The 12,772-nt window shown below is 39.1% G+C and overlaps 1 protein-coding gene across 2 annotated transcripts in view; it reads left to right on the top strand.

The window, feature by feature from the left end:
- Positions 1–12,772, top strand: part of LOC139442876 (uncharacterized) — a 117,631-nt gene that overhangs the window by 63,586 nt on the left and 41,273 nt on the right. Inside the window, exon 1 of one of the 2 annotated variants that reach the window (XM_071223780.1) lies at positions 7,698–7,733. The exons of the other annotated variant lie outside the window; for it this stretch is intronic. Coding sequence (XP_071079881.1) covers positions 7,713–7,733 — 21 coding nt within the window. The 5' untranslated portion in view covers positions 7,698–7,712. Of the gene's footprint in view, positions 1–7,697; positions 7,734–12,772 lie in introns of those variants that run through there. 2 annotated transcript variants of the gene reach the window in all.

The raw sequence follows: 12,772 nt of genomic DNA, 5'->3' as shown, positions 1-12,772 counted from the left end.
GTTCACACACACACACACTGACACACACACACACTGACACACACACACACACACACACACACGCGCGCGCGCGCTTTTGATATAGAGTTCGCGTCTCAGTTTGCCATGGTAGACTTTCGATAATCTTACTGTGTTTGTATTATTTTGTGCGATCTATGGTTAAATGATAACTTTAATTCAGTAAAAACTTTTGTTTTAAAATTCAATTGATAGGCATTTAATCAACAATGAAAAAAACAAATTAATTTATCTTACAATCAAAACCCACATTGTTTGTCTGCAAACTCCAATAGTATTAGTGTATAGTGTAGCAGTAAAAGACCACACGAGTTACACTAGTTACATTTTTGAAACACATGCCAGGAAATGGAGCATATAAAGTCCCCTTTTAAGTCAGCCAGCCAGGCAACACCTACTTTGATGATTGATTGCACCAAAATATATAGAAGAATAAGGACACTGAGATGAAATAACTGTTAGTTTTGTGTGTTGGGGGAAGCTGTTAAAAACGCTTTTCGTGTTAATGTCGAACTCTTTACTATAGTGAGTGAGTGAGTTGGGTTTAACGCCGCTTTTAAACTTAGTCTAGTTATATAACGGCGTGTCAGCTTAATGTGGGAGGAAAATCCGAAGTGATGCAGGCCTCAGACGTTTACCACTTCGGTGAAACCCACGAGCACGGGTATGGTTCTGACAAACCTAGAAACATACCCGGGTCGAACCGGGATTCCAACCCACAATCATAGGTTTCTGGCGTGCCCAAGGGACGCAACTCTGCACAGCGAATCGCGGCGCCTTAGACGACTGGGCCACCCGTGCCCCCTCTTTACTATAAGACAAAAACTGGTTATAAATGGTTATACAGAACATGTATGCTGTCGAAGTCGTTATCTAAATTGTACTTCAAAATGCATTCTAAAGTATATTCAAAACTGCATGTAACCTTGTAATGCTATGGGCGCCATGAGCACGATACCTGCACAAGCACTTGTTTTGTTAGCTACACAGAATTCTGTGTTATAGGAGCCTTCGTGATACCTTTTGTCTCCCATTATAGAATCAATAGATACCCTTACTGCGAAATACTTTACAATGCAGATATAGAACTTTCGTGGAAAAATCAATAATGTAAATGAATGTTTAGTGGCACGGAAATGAAATAGATAATCAATCAACACGTGAAGCAAAAGTTGTCCTACCCTCATTAGTTGTACCCTTGACGACCGAGTAATTTGTCGCTGTCACATGATTGCATACGACTTACACCGAAACGCATTCCACTTCAAGATAGGGCAGGTAAACAGTGTATCATCCTGTAACGTTATGTTACTGTTTACAAAGACGTCTTCTATCTTCAGGTCCAAAACGAAATGGTATTTTCAGTGGAAGTTCCCTATAGTCACATAAGGAACGGAATTCAAATAAAAACAACGCATTCACCATCCAATAATTAGTTTTCAAGTAACAATACAGCAAATTCATCGACCTCCTATATGGTAATATTATTTATAGAAAAATGTTTTTGTAGAAATATATATATATATATATATATATATATATATATATATATATATATATATATACATAATTTGTCGCTGTCACATGATTGCATACGGCTTACACCGAAACGCATTCCACTTCAAGATAGGGCAGGTAAACAGTGTATCATCCTGTAACGTTATGTTACTGTTTACAAAGATATCTTCTATCATCAGGTCCGAAACGAAATGGTATTTTAGTGGAAGTTCCCTATAGTCACATAAGGAACGGAATTCAAATAAAAACAACGCATTCACCATCCAATAATTAGTTTTCAAGCAACAATACAGCAAATTCATCGACCTCCTATTTGATAATATTATTTATAGAAAAATGTTTTTGTAGAAATATATATGTGGCATATATATATATATATTTGAAAGGTCAAGCAGAGCAGGAGACACTAGCATTTAATCATTACCCACCTGAACTAGAAATAAATTTGGGGTAAGACATTTAGACAAGACGTGGGCATTCCGATGAGCACGCATATACCCCTTCTTGTATGTGAATCGGAATTTCTTTTCGGATTATTGCACTCATGTAGCGACGTGCATGCATGTGTGTGGCCGTGTGTACTAGTATGGACTAATGCCGCAGTTTAACTTGGATACCCAACTCAGATACAGTATACCGACACTGAACCGGTCAGTCCTTGCTTTATCCCGGGGTAACATTTATACACTTTATTGTTTGTCAAAGGTGATCATATCCGTAAATTACCTCTTTCAATAGAAGTTGCATTTGCCCAGGTATTCATTTGCTTATTCATGCAAACACTTGAAACGTGAATGTTCATTCTTTTCTACCAGTGCAGTACATGCGGCCTTGGTCTGTCAGTAGCTCTTACGTCAGAAGCTATTGTGCTGAAATTCGCCTTCTTTACGAAGATAGTTCTCTATATGTTTCTATTGTTCGCGTTCTTTTGGCGGTGAGTATATATACGTCGCCTATACTAAAACTATGACTACTAATAATATTAATTATTATTTAATTTATTATTTACAATTAAAATAAAAAAATGCAGCAAAGAGGGTTTGGGTGATCCTGGCACAGTCAGGCTGGTTAGGCTCATCATCAGCTCAGGGCCCTTGCCCCCTCTACACGCAGCCCAGACAGCGAATGGGACTAGTCAAACCCACTCAGATTTTTTCGGAGAATGTGAAGACTCCCCAACACTGCAGCCTTCTGCATTACCCAGAAGGGCTGTATTCCTGGTAGCAAACGCGGGTACTCTCCCGATGTCAGTCAACAGATTGGGAGGTACCAAACCTAAGGCACCAAGAACAATGGGCAGTCGGACAACTTGTTACTTGGGATGCAAGCGTGACATTTCGAAAGCGAGGTCCGCATGTTTGCCATGTTTTTCCTCAATCTTGTCAATCACATTACTGTCAAAAGGGACAAAAAACTCAATGTCATGCACTTGCTAAATGTTTGCTAAGGATCAGGAGACAGAAATGTATATGAGACTCGTGTACAAGGAATGTATTGTATTTCAATTTTATGTGAGATCTGAACGACCTACTGCATTTCGCTTTGCACATACAGTCAAACACCGTTGTGTCGAAGTTGAAGGGACCTACATAAATACATCGCGTTATCCGAGTTTCGACACAACCGAAAAGGGTGAATAGAGAAGTAATACACAGGGACCAAGCTTTTACTTCGATACTACAGTAAGTTCGATACATAAAAGTTCGACACAACGGTGTTTGACTATGACTGGCTTCAGTTATTGATATTGATACGTCTGCTTGAACTTTCATTTGCTCCTAATTCATGACACAATTACCATTAAGTTCACATGAAACACATTTGCATATTCTGCCGTGTGTCCCCACGGTGATACAAGCATGGGATACCAGGGACCTATTGTGACTACCCACAACGCGTTACTGCTCTCGGTCTATAAATCATTTGAATCAGTTTCAGTTCTCGGGGAAACGGAAACAATCAACCCACGTTCCCCGAGAACTGTACGCCCCGCAGCGAGCGAACTGCAATTCACATATGTTGACGCAGAAACATAACTCCTGTTGTGTTCAGTTTCTCGCGATGATTGAGAACACCTGAATTGATTTGGCATAATTCCAAAATTTGCAGTATAAAATAAAGTCGGTCATGTTGTTCAGACCTTTGCGATTGACTTGAGAACACAGACACCTGTTAGTGTAAGTGCATTTGAACTTAACAACTATATACGCATTCATACCACAGATCTGTCACTTAAGCCGGTTAACATATGAAACATATCATAGTGAGTGAGTATGGTTTTACGCCGTTTTTGGCAATATTCCGGCTATGTCACACCAGAACAACAGAAATGGGTTTCACACATTGTAACCATGTCGGGACTCGAACCCGGGTTTTCGGTGAGACGAGTGAATGCTTTATCCACTAGGCTACCCGACCGCCCCCGAAATACTGCAAATCTTGAAATTAACGCGAGCGTGAATTAAATGCGAAAAATGCGAGTGGTCTTTGTTCGCATTATTTTTTAAACATCGCATTTACATCAACAATAAGACATTTGGATAGGAGAAATACCAACTTAGACATACGCTGAAAACAAACAGCTATGTATTCCACATCACTGATTTCTTTAGCAGCACTTGTAGTAAGTATATAAACATTGTCATTCAAACACTAATTACATCCTGTGAATTATCTCTGCTGGGTTCAAGACTAGAGTTCTACCCACTTACGTCATCACTGATCACACCTGCAAGTCCCTACAGACGCCACCCACGCAACACGGTGTCTTTGTTCTTTCCGACTGCGTCAAAGGCCGGCATGAGCCAGCGTGCATGTATTGTTTTAGTTGAAGTACTTTACTCAGCGCTAATAAGCGGTGCTATTTGGTGTGTGATTGGATTAATGTAAGGATGGATTACGGTGTGGATTCTTCTGTAAACCTGCCAGATGACATTTTATTTATACATAAATCCACTGATGCTTGAGAGGAGGTGGGTGTCGGATTCATATTGAGTTGATTGAATCTACTTCCGGAATGAACAGACTCGAGTGATTTATTAACCATGTTATCGTTTAATATATATGGAATACTAAACGAGCTCACATACTTTAACTTACACCAACGACTGTCGTTGTGCTACAGTACGATAGCCTTGTGGAACGGGGCCTTGCACCTCAAAGTTTACAATAACGTCACAATACCCGATGACGTAAATTGTGGAATTTTGTTGCAAGGTCCATCGGCGAAACAATGCCATGTGACGTCAGCCTAGCAACAAGGTTGCTGGGGTCATCGAGTGTGCATAACCTCCTCTCAGTGATCTATCAACTCCATACGCAATGTCGTTGAATAAGTTGAGAGCTTTCAATTAACCTTCACTTTGTGTGAGTTCATTGGAGTATAATTAAATTAAATTTTCGTTGTGTTCATTGAAATTCCTGTATTCTGATTAGCTGAATTGGTCACGTGTTATTGCATTCATTTCCCAATGAATGTAAAAAATTAAGCCACGCCCACCGAGGCGCACTATTTTTATTACTTCGGAATGTCGGGGAATCCCAATATTACAGTCGAGGGAATTCCCTTTCTGCTCACGTGTATCGTCATGCACAGGACATTTAGCGACTTTCATGCATATTCATTGCCCAAACAAACCTTTGAAACCGAAGGCCGAGAATGTATGAAACAGCAAACGTGCAGTCTCGATCGCCTGTTTTTTTTTTCTGCTCGCCTCGGTTCAACTTTCATGTCTTCGGCACTAGCATTTTTCCAACTGTGTTTTACCGTAATCAGGGAAGTAATGTTTGAATCTGGCGGTAACTGACCATGTAATTTGAAACAGCCGCCTTCTCCCGGACATATTTCTTCCAGTTCGTTACAGTCTGACTGTTGCAGTTCTTTTCGCAACTTGTCTTAACTGACATATATACAACTGTTTTTGGTTAAACTATTGTAGATAAAACATGTTTTATGCTGTCGAATTTAATTATAAGCATTGACTGTGTATTTTTTTCGGTTCATTGAGGTATGAATCTAAAAAAATACACAGTCAATCCTTAAATGAACCTTCATAGAGTGAGGGCCAAACTGTATGAACGTGAGAGCTTGCGACGACGTTCATACAATGTTTGGCCCTCACTCTTTGAAGGTTCATACTCCAATGAACTCACACAAAATGAAAGTCAATTCTTATAATTTTTTATCACAATTTCTTACCTCAAAGGATGTAGGCCAAGATCTAAACACAATTTTGTTTAGTACGTGTGACTTCATGTTTACACTGACAGCCATACAACAACCAGCTATATCGCGGAGTAAAATAGTTCCTCAAAAAGAGAGGTGACATGGGCATATGGATGCACAACTTGCACTTCAGAAACATCTTAAGCAGCACGTGTGTTCAAATCATATCCTCATGAGATGAGAAAGGTCTGTATAGAACTACTTCAGTAAGTCAGTCACAACGACAGCGCGTCGTAATACATTTACATCAAGTACAAGACGTCAAAATGGCCGACACGATAAACGTGACGGGAGAGATTTCCGAAGTTGTTAATGAACGTGTGGCGGTTGCATGTGTTAGTCATCATTGATCAACTGGCCGATCATTGAAAGGTGAATAACAATGCGTCAAACAGACACAAAGGTAAATTCATAGATTGCTGGAGACGGTCAATGTCAGCCTAGGCACGGATCGAGTCGATACTACGATAGTTTAGATGTGCATTTCTTCGTTTGTTCATTATGATGGGCCGTAGCGAGGATATTCGTGAACAATCATGCAGTCACGTTCTCTGACATTTCTCAATGTATACTGAAACGCTGAGACCAAGAATAAAGGTCCTAAATGATCAGAAAGAACGCTTATGTGTGTTTTCGTGCTAGGGAATTCCCAGGGGTTTCCCCAGGAATGTGGAATTAGTCCGTCAGTGTTTACGTCATTTCAAGAACACGGTCTCGTGAAAAACGTATGAACGTCAAATTGTGTCGTTCATACACTTATGAACGTCAATTTCGCGGTCATGTGACCGACCTCTCGTCCAATGGAAAAGCCGTATATCGTGTAAAAAATTAAGCCACGCCCACCGAGGCGCACTATTTTTATTACTTCGGAATGTCGGGGAATCCCAATATTACAGTCGAGGGAATTCCCTTTCTGCTCACGTGTATCGTCATGCACAGGACATTTAGCGACTTTCATGCATATTCATTGCCCAAACAAACCTTTGAAACCGAAGGCCGAGAATGTATGAAACAGCAAACGTGCAGTCTCGATCGCCTGTTTTTTTTTTCTGCTCGCCTCGGTTCAACTTTCATGTCTTCGGCACTAGCATTTTTCCAACTGTGTTTTACCGTAATCAGGGAAGTAATGTTTGAATCTGGCGGTAACTGACCATGTAATTTGAAACAGCCGCCTTCTCCCGGACATATTTCTTCCAGTTCGTTACAGTCTGACTGTTGCAGTTCTTTTCGCAACTTGTCTTAACTGACATATATACAACTGTTTTTGGTTAAACTATTGTAGATAAAACATGTTTTATGCTGTCGAATTTAATTATAAGCATTGACTGTGTATTTTTTTCGGTTCATTGAGGTATGAATCTAAAAAAATACACAGTCAATCCTTAAATGAACCTTCATAGAGTGAGGGCCAAACTGTATGAACGTGAGAGCTTGCGACGACGTTCATACAATGTTTGGCCCTCACTCTTTGAAGGTTCATACTCCAATGAACTCACACAAAATGAAAGTCAATTCTTATAATTTTTTATCACAATTTCTTACCTCAAAGGATGTAGGCCAAGATCTAAACACAATTTTGTTTAGTACGTGTGACTTCATGTTTACACTGACAGCCATACAACAACCAGCTATATCGCGGAGTAAAATAGTTCCTCAAAAAGAGAGGTGACATGGGCATATGGATGCACAACTTGCACTTCAGAAACATCTTAAGCAGCACGTGTGTTCAAATCATATCCTCATGAGATGAGAAAGGTCTGTATAGAACTACTTCAGTAAGTCAGTCACAACGACAGCGCGTCGTAATACATTTACATCAAGTACAAGACGTCAAAATGGCCGACACGATAAACGTGACGGGAGAGATTTCCGAAGTTGTTAATGAACGTGTGGCGGTTGCATGTGTTAGTCATCATTGATCAACTGGCCGATCATTGAAAGGTGAATAACAATGCGTCAAACAGACACAAAGGTAAATTCATAGATTGCTGGAGACGGTCAATGTCAGCCTAGGCACGGATCGAGTCGATACTACGATAGTTTAGATGTGCATTTCTTCGTTTGTTCATTATGATGGGCCGTAGCGAGGATATTCGTGAACAATCATGCAGTCACGTTCTCTGACATTTCTCAATGTATACTGAAACGCTGAGACCAAGAATAAAGGTCCTAAATGATCAGAAAGAACGCTTATGTGTGTTTTCGTGCTAGGGAATTCCCAGGGGTTTCCCCAGGAATGTGGAATTAGTCCGTCAGTGTTTACGTCATTTCAAGAACACGGTCTCGTGAAAAACGTATGAACGTCAAATTGTGTCGTTCATACACTTATGAACGTCAATTTCGCGGTCATGTGACCGACCTCTCGTCCAATGGAAAAGCCGTATATCGTGTAAACTTCAAATAATAAAATTATTATTTGTTCGTGAAACGTGTTCCGAGAGTACATAAGCACGCGTTTTGGTATTACACAATGTGTAATACAGCTGTATGTTTATTAAACGGGTGATCTCTTCACGGGCAAGTAATAAATATTAATTTCTCTATAATGACCTATAGCTCCGTCACTTTTACTTGTTTACATTTTGTTCAGAATGACCAGTGAATTCTTGACTCAGAATGAACTATAACAACAACAGCGTGACGTAATTATAATGTTTTAAAAGTCGAAGCATCAACGTCTGAAAGAACCAATGACTTTCAGGTTTTAATAGCAACTTTCACCTTTATTTACTTTTTTTACTAAGTCCATTTTGTTGTCATGAAAACCGGAAAAAATGAAACAATTTACAAATGTTAAAAATAACAAAGGCAAACCGCTTCATGGCAAGGATGATGTTTGTCCAAAGCTTGATCAAGAAACAATATACGGACAAACCCAACCCTTATTTGAACCTACATCTTGTCATCGAAATGGGAAAAATACAATGTACACGATCCCAAATCACCAAACGTCACACGTTTGGCATATGGTTTGTAATCAAATAGCACACAATTTCTGAGTAATGCTTTTAGTTTTTTTCAGCACCATACTCGTGCTCGTGGGTTTCACCGAAGTGGTAAACGTCTGAGACCTGCATCACTTCGGGCTTTTCTCCCACATTAAGCTGACACGGAGTGATAAAACTTGAATACTGTTAAAAGCGGCTCACTCACTCACTCACTCACTCACTCTGAGTAAAGCTCCGGAAGCAAGTATGGAAGGATGGACGGATAGAACCCATTACTATGTCCCCTTCCCATTTCCTGGCGGTTTTAAGTTTGATTTGTTTCATTATATACCGAGCATGTCATATCAATAGGGACGAACAGTATTCAAATGAAATGATTAAAATGTGTATCGCTTTACAACTAATTCAAAGACATTTAGATGCCTAAAAATATGTGTTCTTGCGTCACTGTAAATTATAGACTGCTCTCCATGTGAATATCCCGCGTAAACCCTCCGTGTGATAAAATGGAACGACATAAAACTTATATAAAATATGTCCTATACCTGAGGATCCATTTTGCTATGATTTAAAGCCAACGTGAGCATAAATATCAACGAGTCGATGGTCGACACAATTTATGAAAGCCGCATTTTTTTATAGGGCTTAAGAATGACCCCTTTAATGCACCGTCATATTCCATGGCTGATAACTATCGCCCATCGTAGGCACTGCTTCTAAGATGTAATGTGTATGACACCTATGGGCTTATTATCTTTCTATATTCAATCCACTATGTATTCGTACATGTAAACGTAGACGGGAACACTGAGTGTTAACATTAGAATTTAACAAATCACCACACACGCACGCACGCACAAACTGAACAGGATGGCGGGTGGCAGGATCATATTTCAATCAGCTTAGTACTTTAAACAGGTTACATTTCAAATATCAAATATTAGGTGCACATGGTGAATACTTTGTATTAACCAAAGACGCCCTATGAGTCATGTAGCAAGTTAGATAAGATTAGGTTTCTTTACAACGTCATGCAACAATTCCGGTGTATAGCGTGTGGCGAATCACACACAGCACGCTTTGACAGTACAATAACAACACGTTAAAGTTGTTGGCGGGCCTCGCGCGTGTTTAGATCTCTATTAGCTGATTTCTTAATTTAAGATAAGCATAACGATTAATTACATATTGAGATGGACATTGAATATTCAATATAATGATCTGCTGTATTACACGAGTTTTGTGTCTAGTTTGTCTAGCGATTTCTGTGTGATAAGGAAGAAATATATTTGGCATAGACATACTTCAATGTTGCCTGTTGATGTCTAGCTATTTATTACAAACAAGTAAAATGGTAGTTGCTTGCCGATAAAAGAAAGTTTAGCAAAATATCGGGGTTTATCCCCATGCCTCGGAGATATACATATATCCATATACCCATAGATAGTGTATCTCATAGTCATAACTACAACATTCTGTATTCGATTATTACACTGACTGTTTTCAAAGGATTTCACTTTTATAGGATGATAAATCCAAGAAAAGAGATCAACTGCATTTTAGAAGTATGACGTGTTTGAAAGAGCAATAATCATAACCTTTTGTCTAATCAAACACTGTACACATGTAGCCTACTACGTGGAGTTATGAGGCCCATAGACCCCCATAGACATAGACATCCGATCATGAATACATGTCATATTGTCACAAATTTGTTTTCCAATATGGCAGCCAAAGTCTTTAGGCCGCATGTGCCAAATTTCAGCTCCATACCCAGTAACAGGAGAATATGATGAAGTACAGATATCAGAGAACACGGCTAAAGTATAGACTAACATCTAGTCTCTGAAATGAACATATCGTACATAAAAAAACAGTTGTTCAGTTATCTTTATAAAAATATGATAAAAAGGAGCCAAGTGACTCTCTTCATTTTCAGATACTGCAGTGATCTAGACTTGCCAAACATTATAGACTTGCATGGGTTGTATTTGATATATATTTGTATCAGGGTCTGTAAGACAGACTAGGCTAAAGTACAAAGGGTAAATTAAATCAAATTTCAAAATACATCGTCAACGGAAAAGATATGTCGAGCCAAGCGACATTCGACCAATTTGATACTTCCCATACACGAGATTTCACGTAAAGGGCTCCAAACATCGCTGCCTAATGACCAGAAAACAGGGTTTCCAACGGGGCATGAAAACAATGTCCGAAATTGATCTAGCCATATTTGCTAGGTAGTTAGAATCAGATTTCAACAATCCTTTTCATGTTGTAGTTAAGTTTGTTGGGGTTTCAAGCCGGGTGTACTTTCATAGCATCGCTCCAGTGAGTCTATTATGACTCGAATGTTCAACAAAAACGTAAAGACGACATACCATGTGTCAACTGAGCGTAAATCACAGCGGGTGTGTCAATGCCATACACGTAGTCAGTAAAACATGAACGTCGCTGCATAACTGTAATAACCTTGAATACACCCTCTTTCCCCTCATTTGGTTAGTATATGTCACTTAAAGGCTTAACTAAAGAATATTCAGGGCAGGTTTTTTTTTATCTCCTACCAAAATTAAACCACTTTATGTCACGATCATTCTTAAGAGAGGAGTGAGTGAGTATGGTTTTACGCCGCTTTTAGCAATATTCCAGCAATATCACGGCGAGCGACAACAGAACTTAAGAGAGGAACAAGCGAAATACAAAAAAAAACATTCCGTAGAATTTTGGCCAGGTGTGCATGCATGCTGTTGTATCAAAACAGTAGCATTTGATGCAAAGAGATACGGCAGCTGTGAACGCATCAATTAATAATGTTTCATGCTTTTGTGCAGTTGGGAATGGATCCTTTCTTCAGAAAACAAGACAGACAGACAGACAGACAGACAGACAATTGTTTATTTACGTCTCACTTCTGTACAACATACTACATACATATATACATAGAACATAGATAAAAGTACAGAACCACTCAGTATGAGTTATGAGAGACGAGGTCACATAAAAATAAATACAAGGTAGAATTTATAAGTGGTAAAATATATCACGAAGGTAAATCATTATATAAAATATTCTTGCGTTTTTCGAGTAAAAGTTTGCAGGTTTTGGCCGTTAGAAACAACAAATCATCATTGGACATAATAAAAGAGAACTTATCAACATCAGATAAAACTTGAAAAGTAGCACAGAGATTCGCACATGTAGTTAAAAGGCTATCAGTAATGTTTTTATATAAAGGACAATGAAATAAAACATGGCTTTCATCCTCCCCGCATTCATGACAGTTAAAACACACCGGTTCATTCAATGGTATATTATTGTAGCGACCTGTCTCAACACGGAGCGGGGCCACACCACAGCGGAATAGAGCTATAGCACGGCGGTGAGACCGGGGTAGGGGAAACTGTAAATACCGTTCAACTTCAAAACTTGTCTTAAAATGTCGATAAAGTCGGAGCTTGTTCTTTCCTGTTCCATGTCTACTTTCCTCCTGTCTGACTGACTTACTCCATTCCTGTATGAAGTTCTGAAAGTATGAAACAAATTACTAGGCACGCGAGGTAATAGGCACAAATGATCATTATACATCGATTATGCATTAACATCGATTAAATGGTGTTGAAACATGTCGATTTTCTATTCTGTAGACACAAAAGAAACAGTATGAGTAATGGGGATGTGGAAAGAAATATAGCTGAATGTAATTACGTTACTGGCGTTGTTTCACCAATGAACCGTATGAAACCATCCGCCATTAGCTCTGTTTCCACCTGAATTGCCTTATTTCAAATTTAGGAAAAGTTTTGTAATTGTTAAACTATTTGAATGAATCCTGAAAATGAGTGATGACACCAGGTGTTCGCGATAAGGAAAGAATGACCTGCATATAAGACAAGACATTTCACCGACATTAACAACAGTTTTGATGTAACAGATGAAACTGAATAGAACGTAACGCATATGGGAATTGACTTTGATCGGAATCGTACAATGGAATCTGTTTTAATAGAGATGTCTTATGATCATGTAATTTTTTGTCGCTTTTATGACCATTTTGAGG

The sequence above is a fragment of the Haliotis cracherodii genome, unplaced genomic scaffold (assembly GCF_022045235.1).
Source record: "Haliotis cracherodii isolate W230 unplaced genomic scaffold, xgHalCrac1.p SCAF_5, whole genome shotgun sequence".
NCBI lineage: Eukaryota > Metazoa > Mollusca > Gastropoda > Lepetellida > Haliotidae > Haliotis > Haliotis cracherodii.
This window is presented reverse-complemented; position numbering and strand designations above follow the sequence as displayed.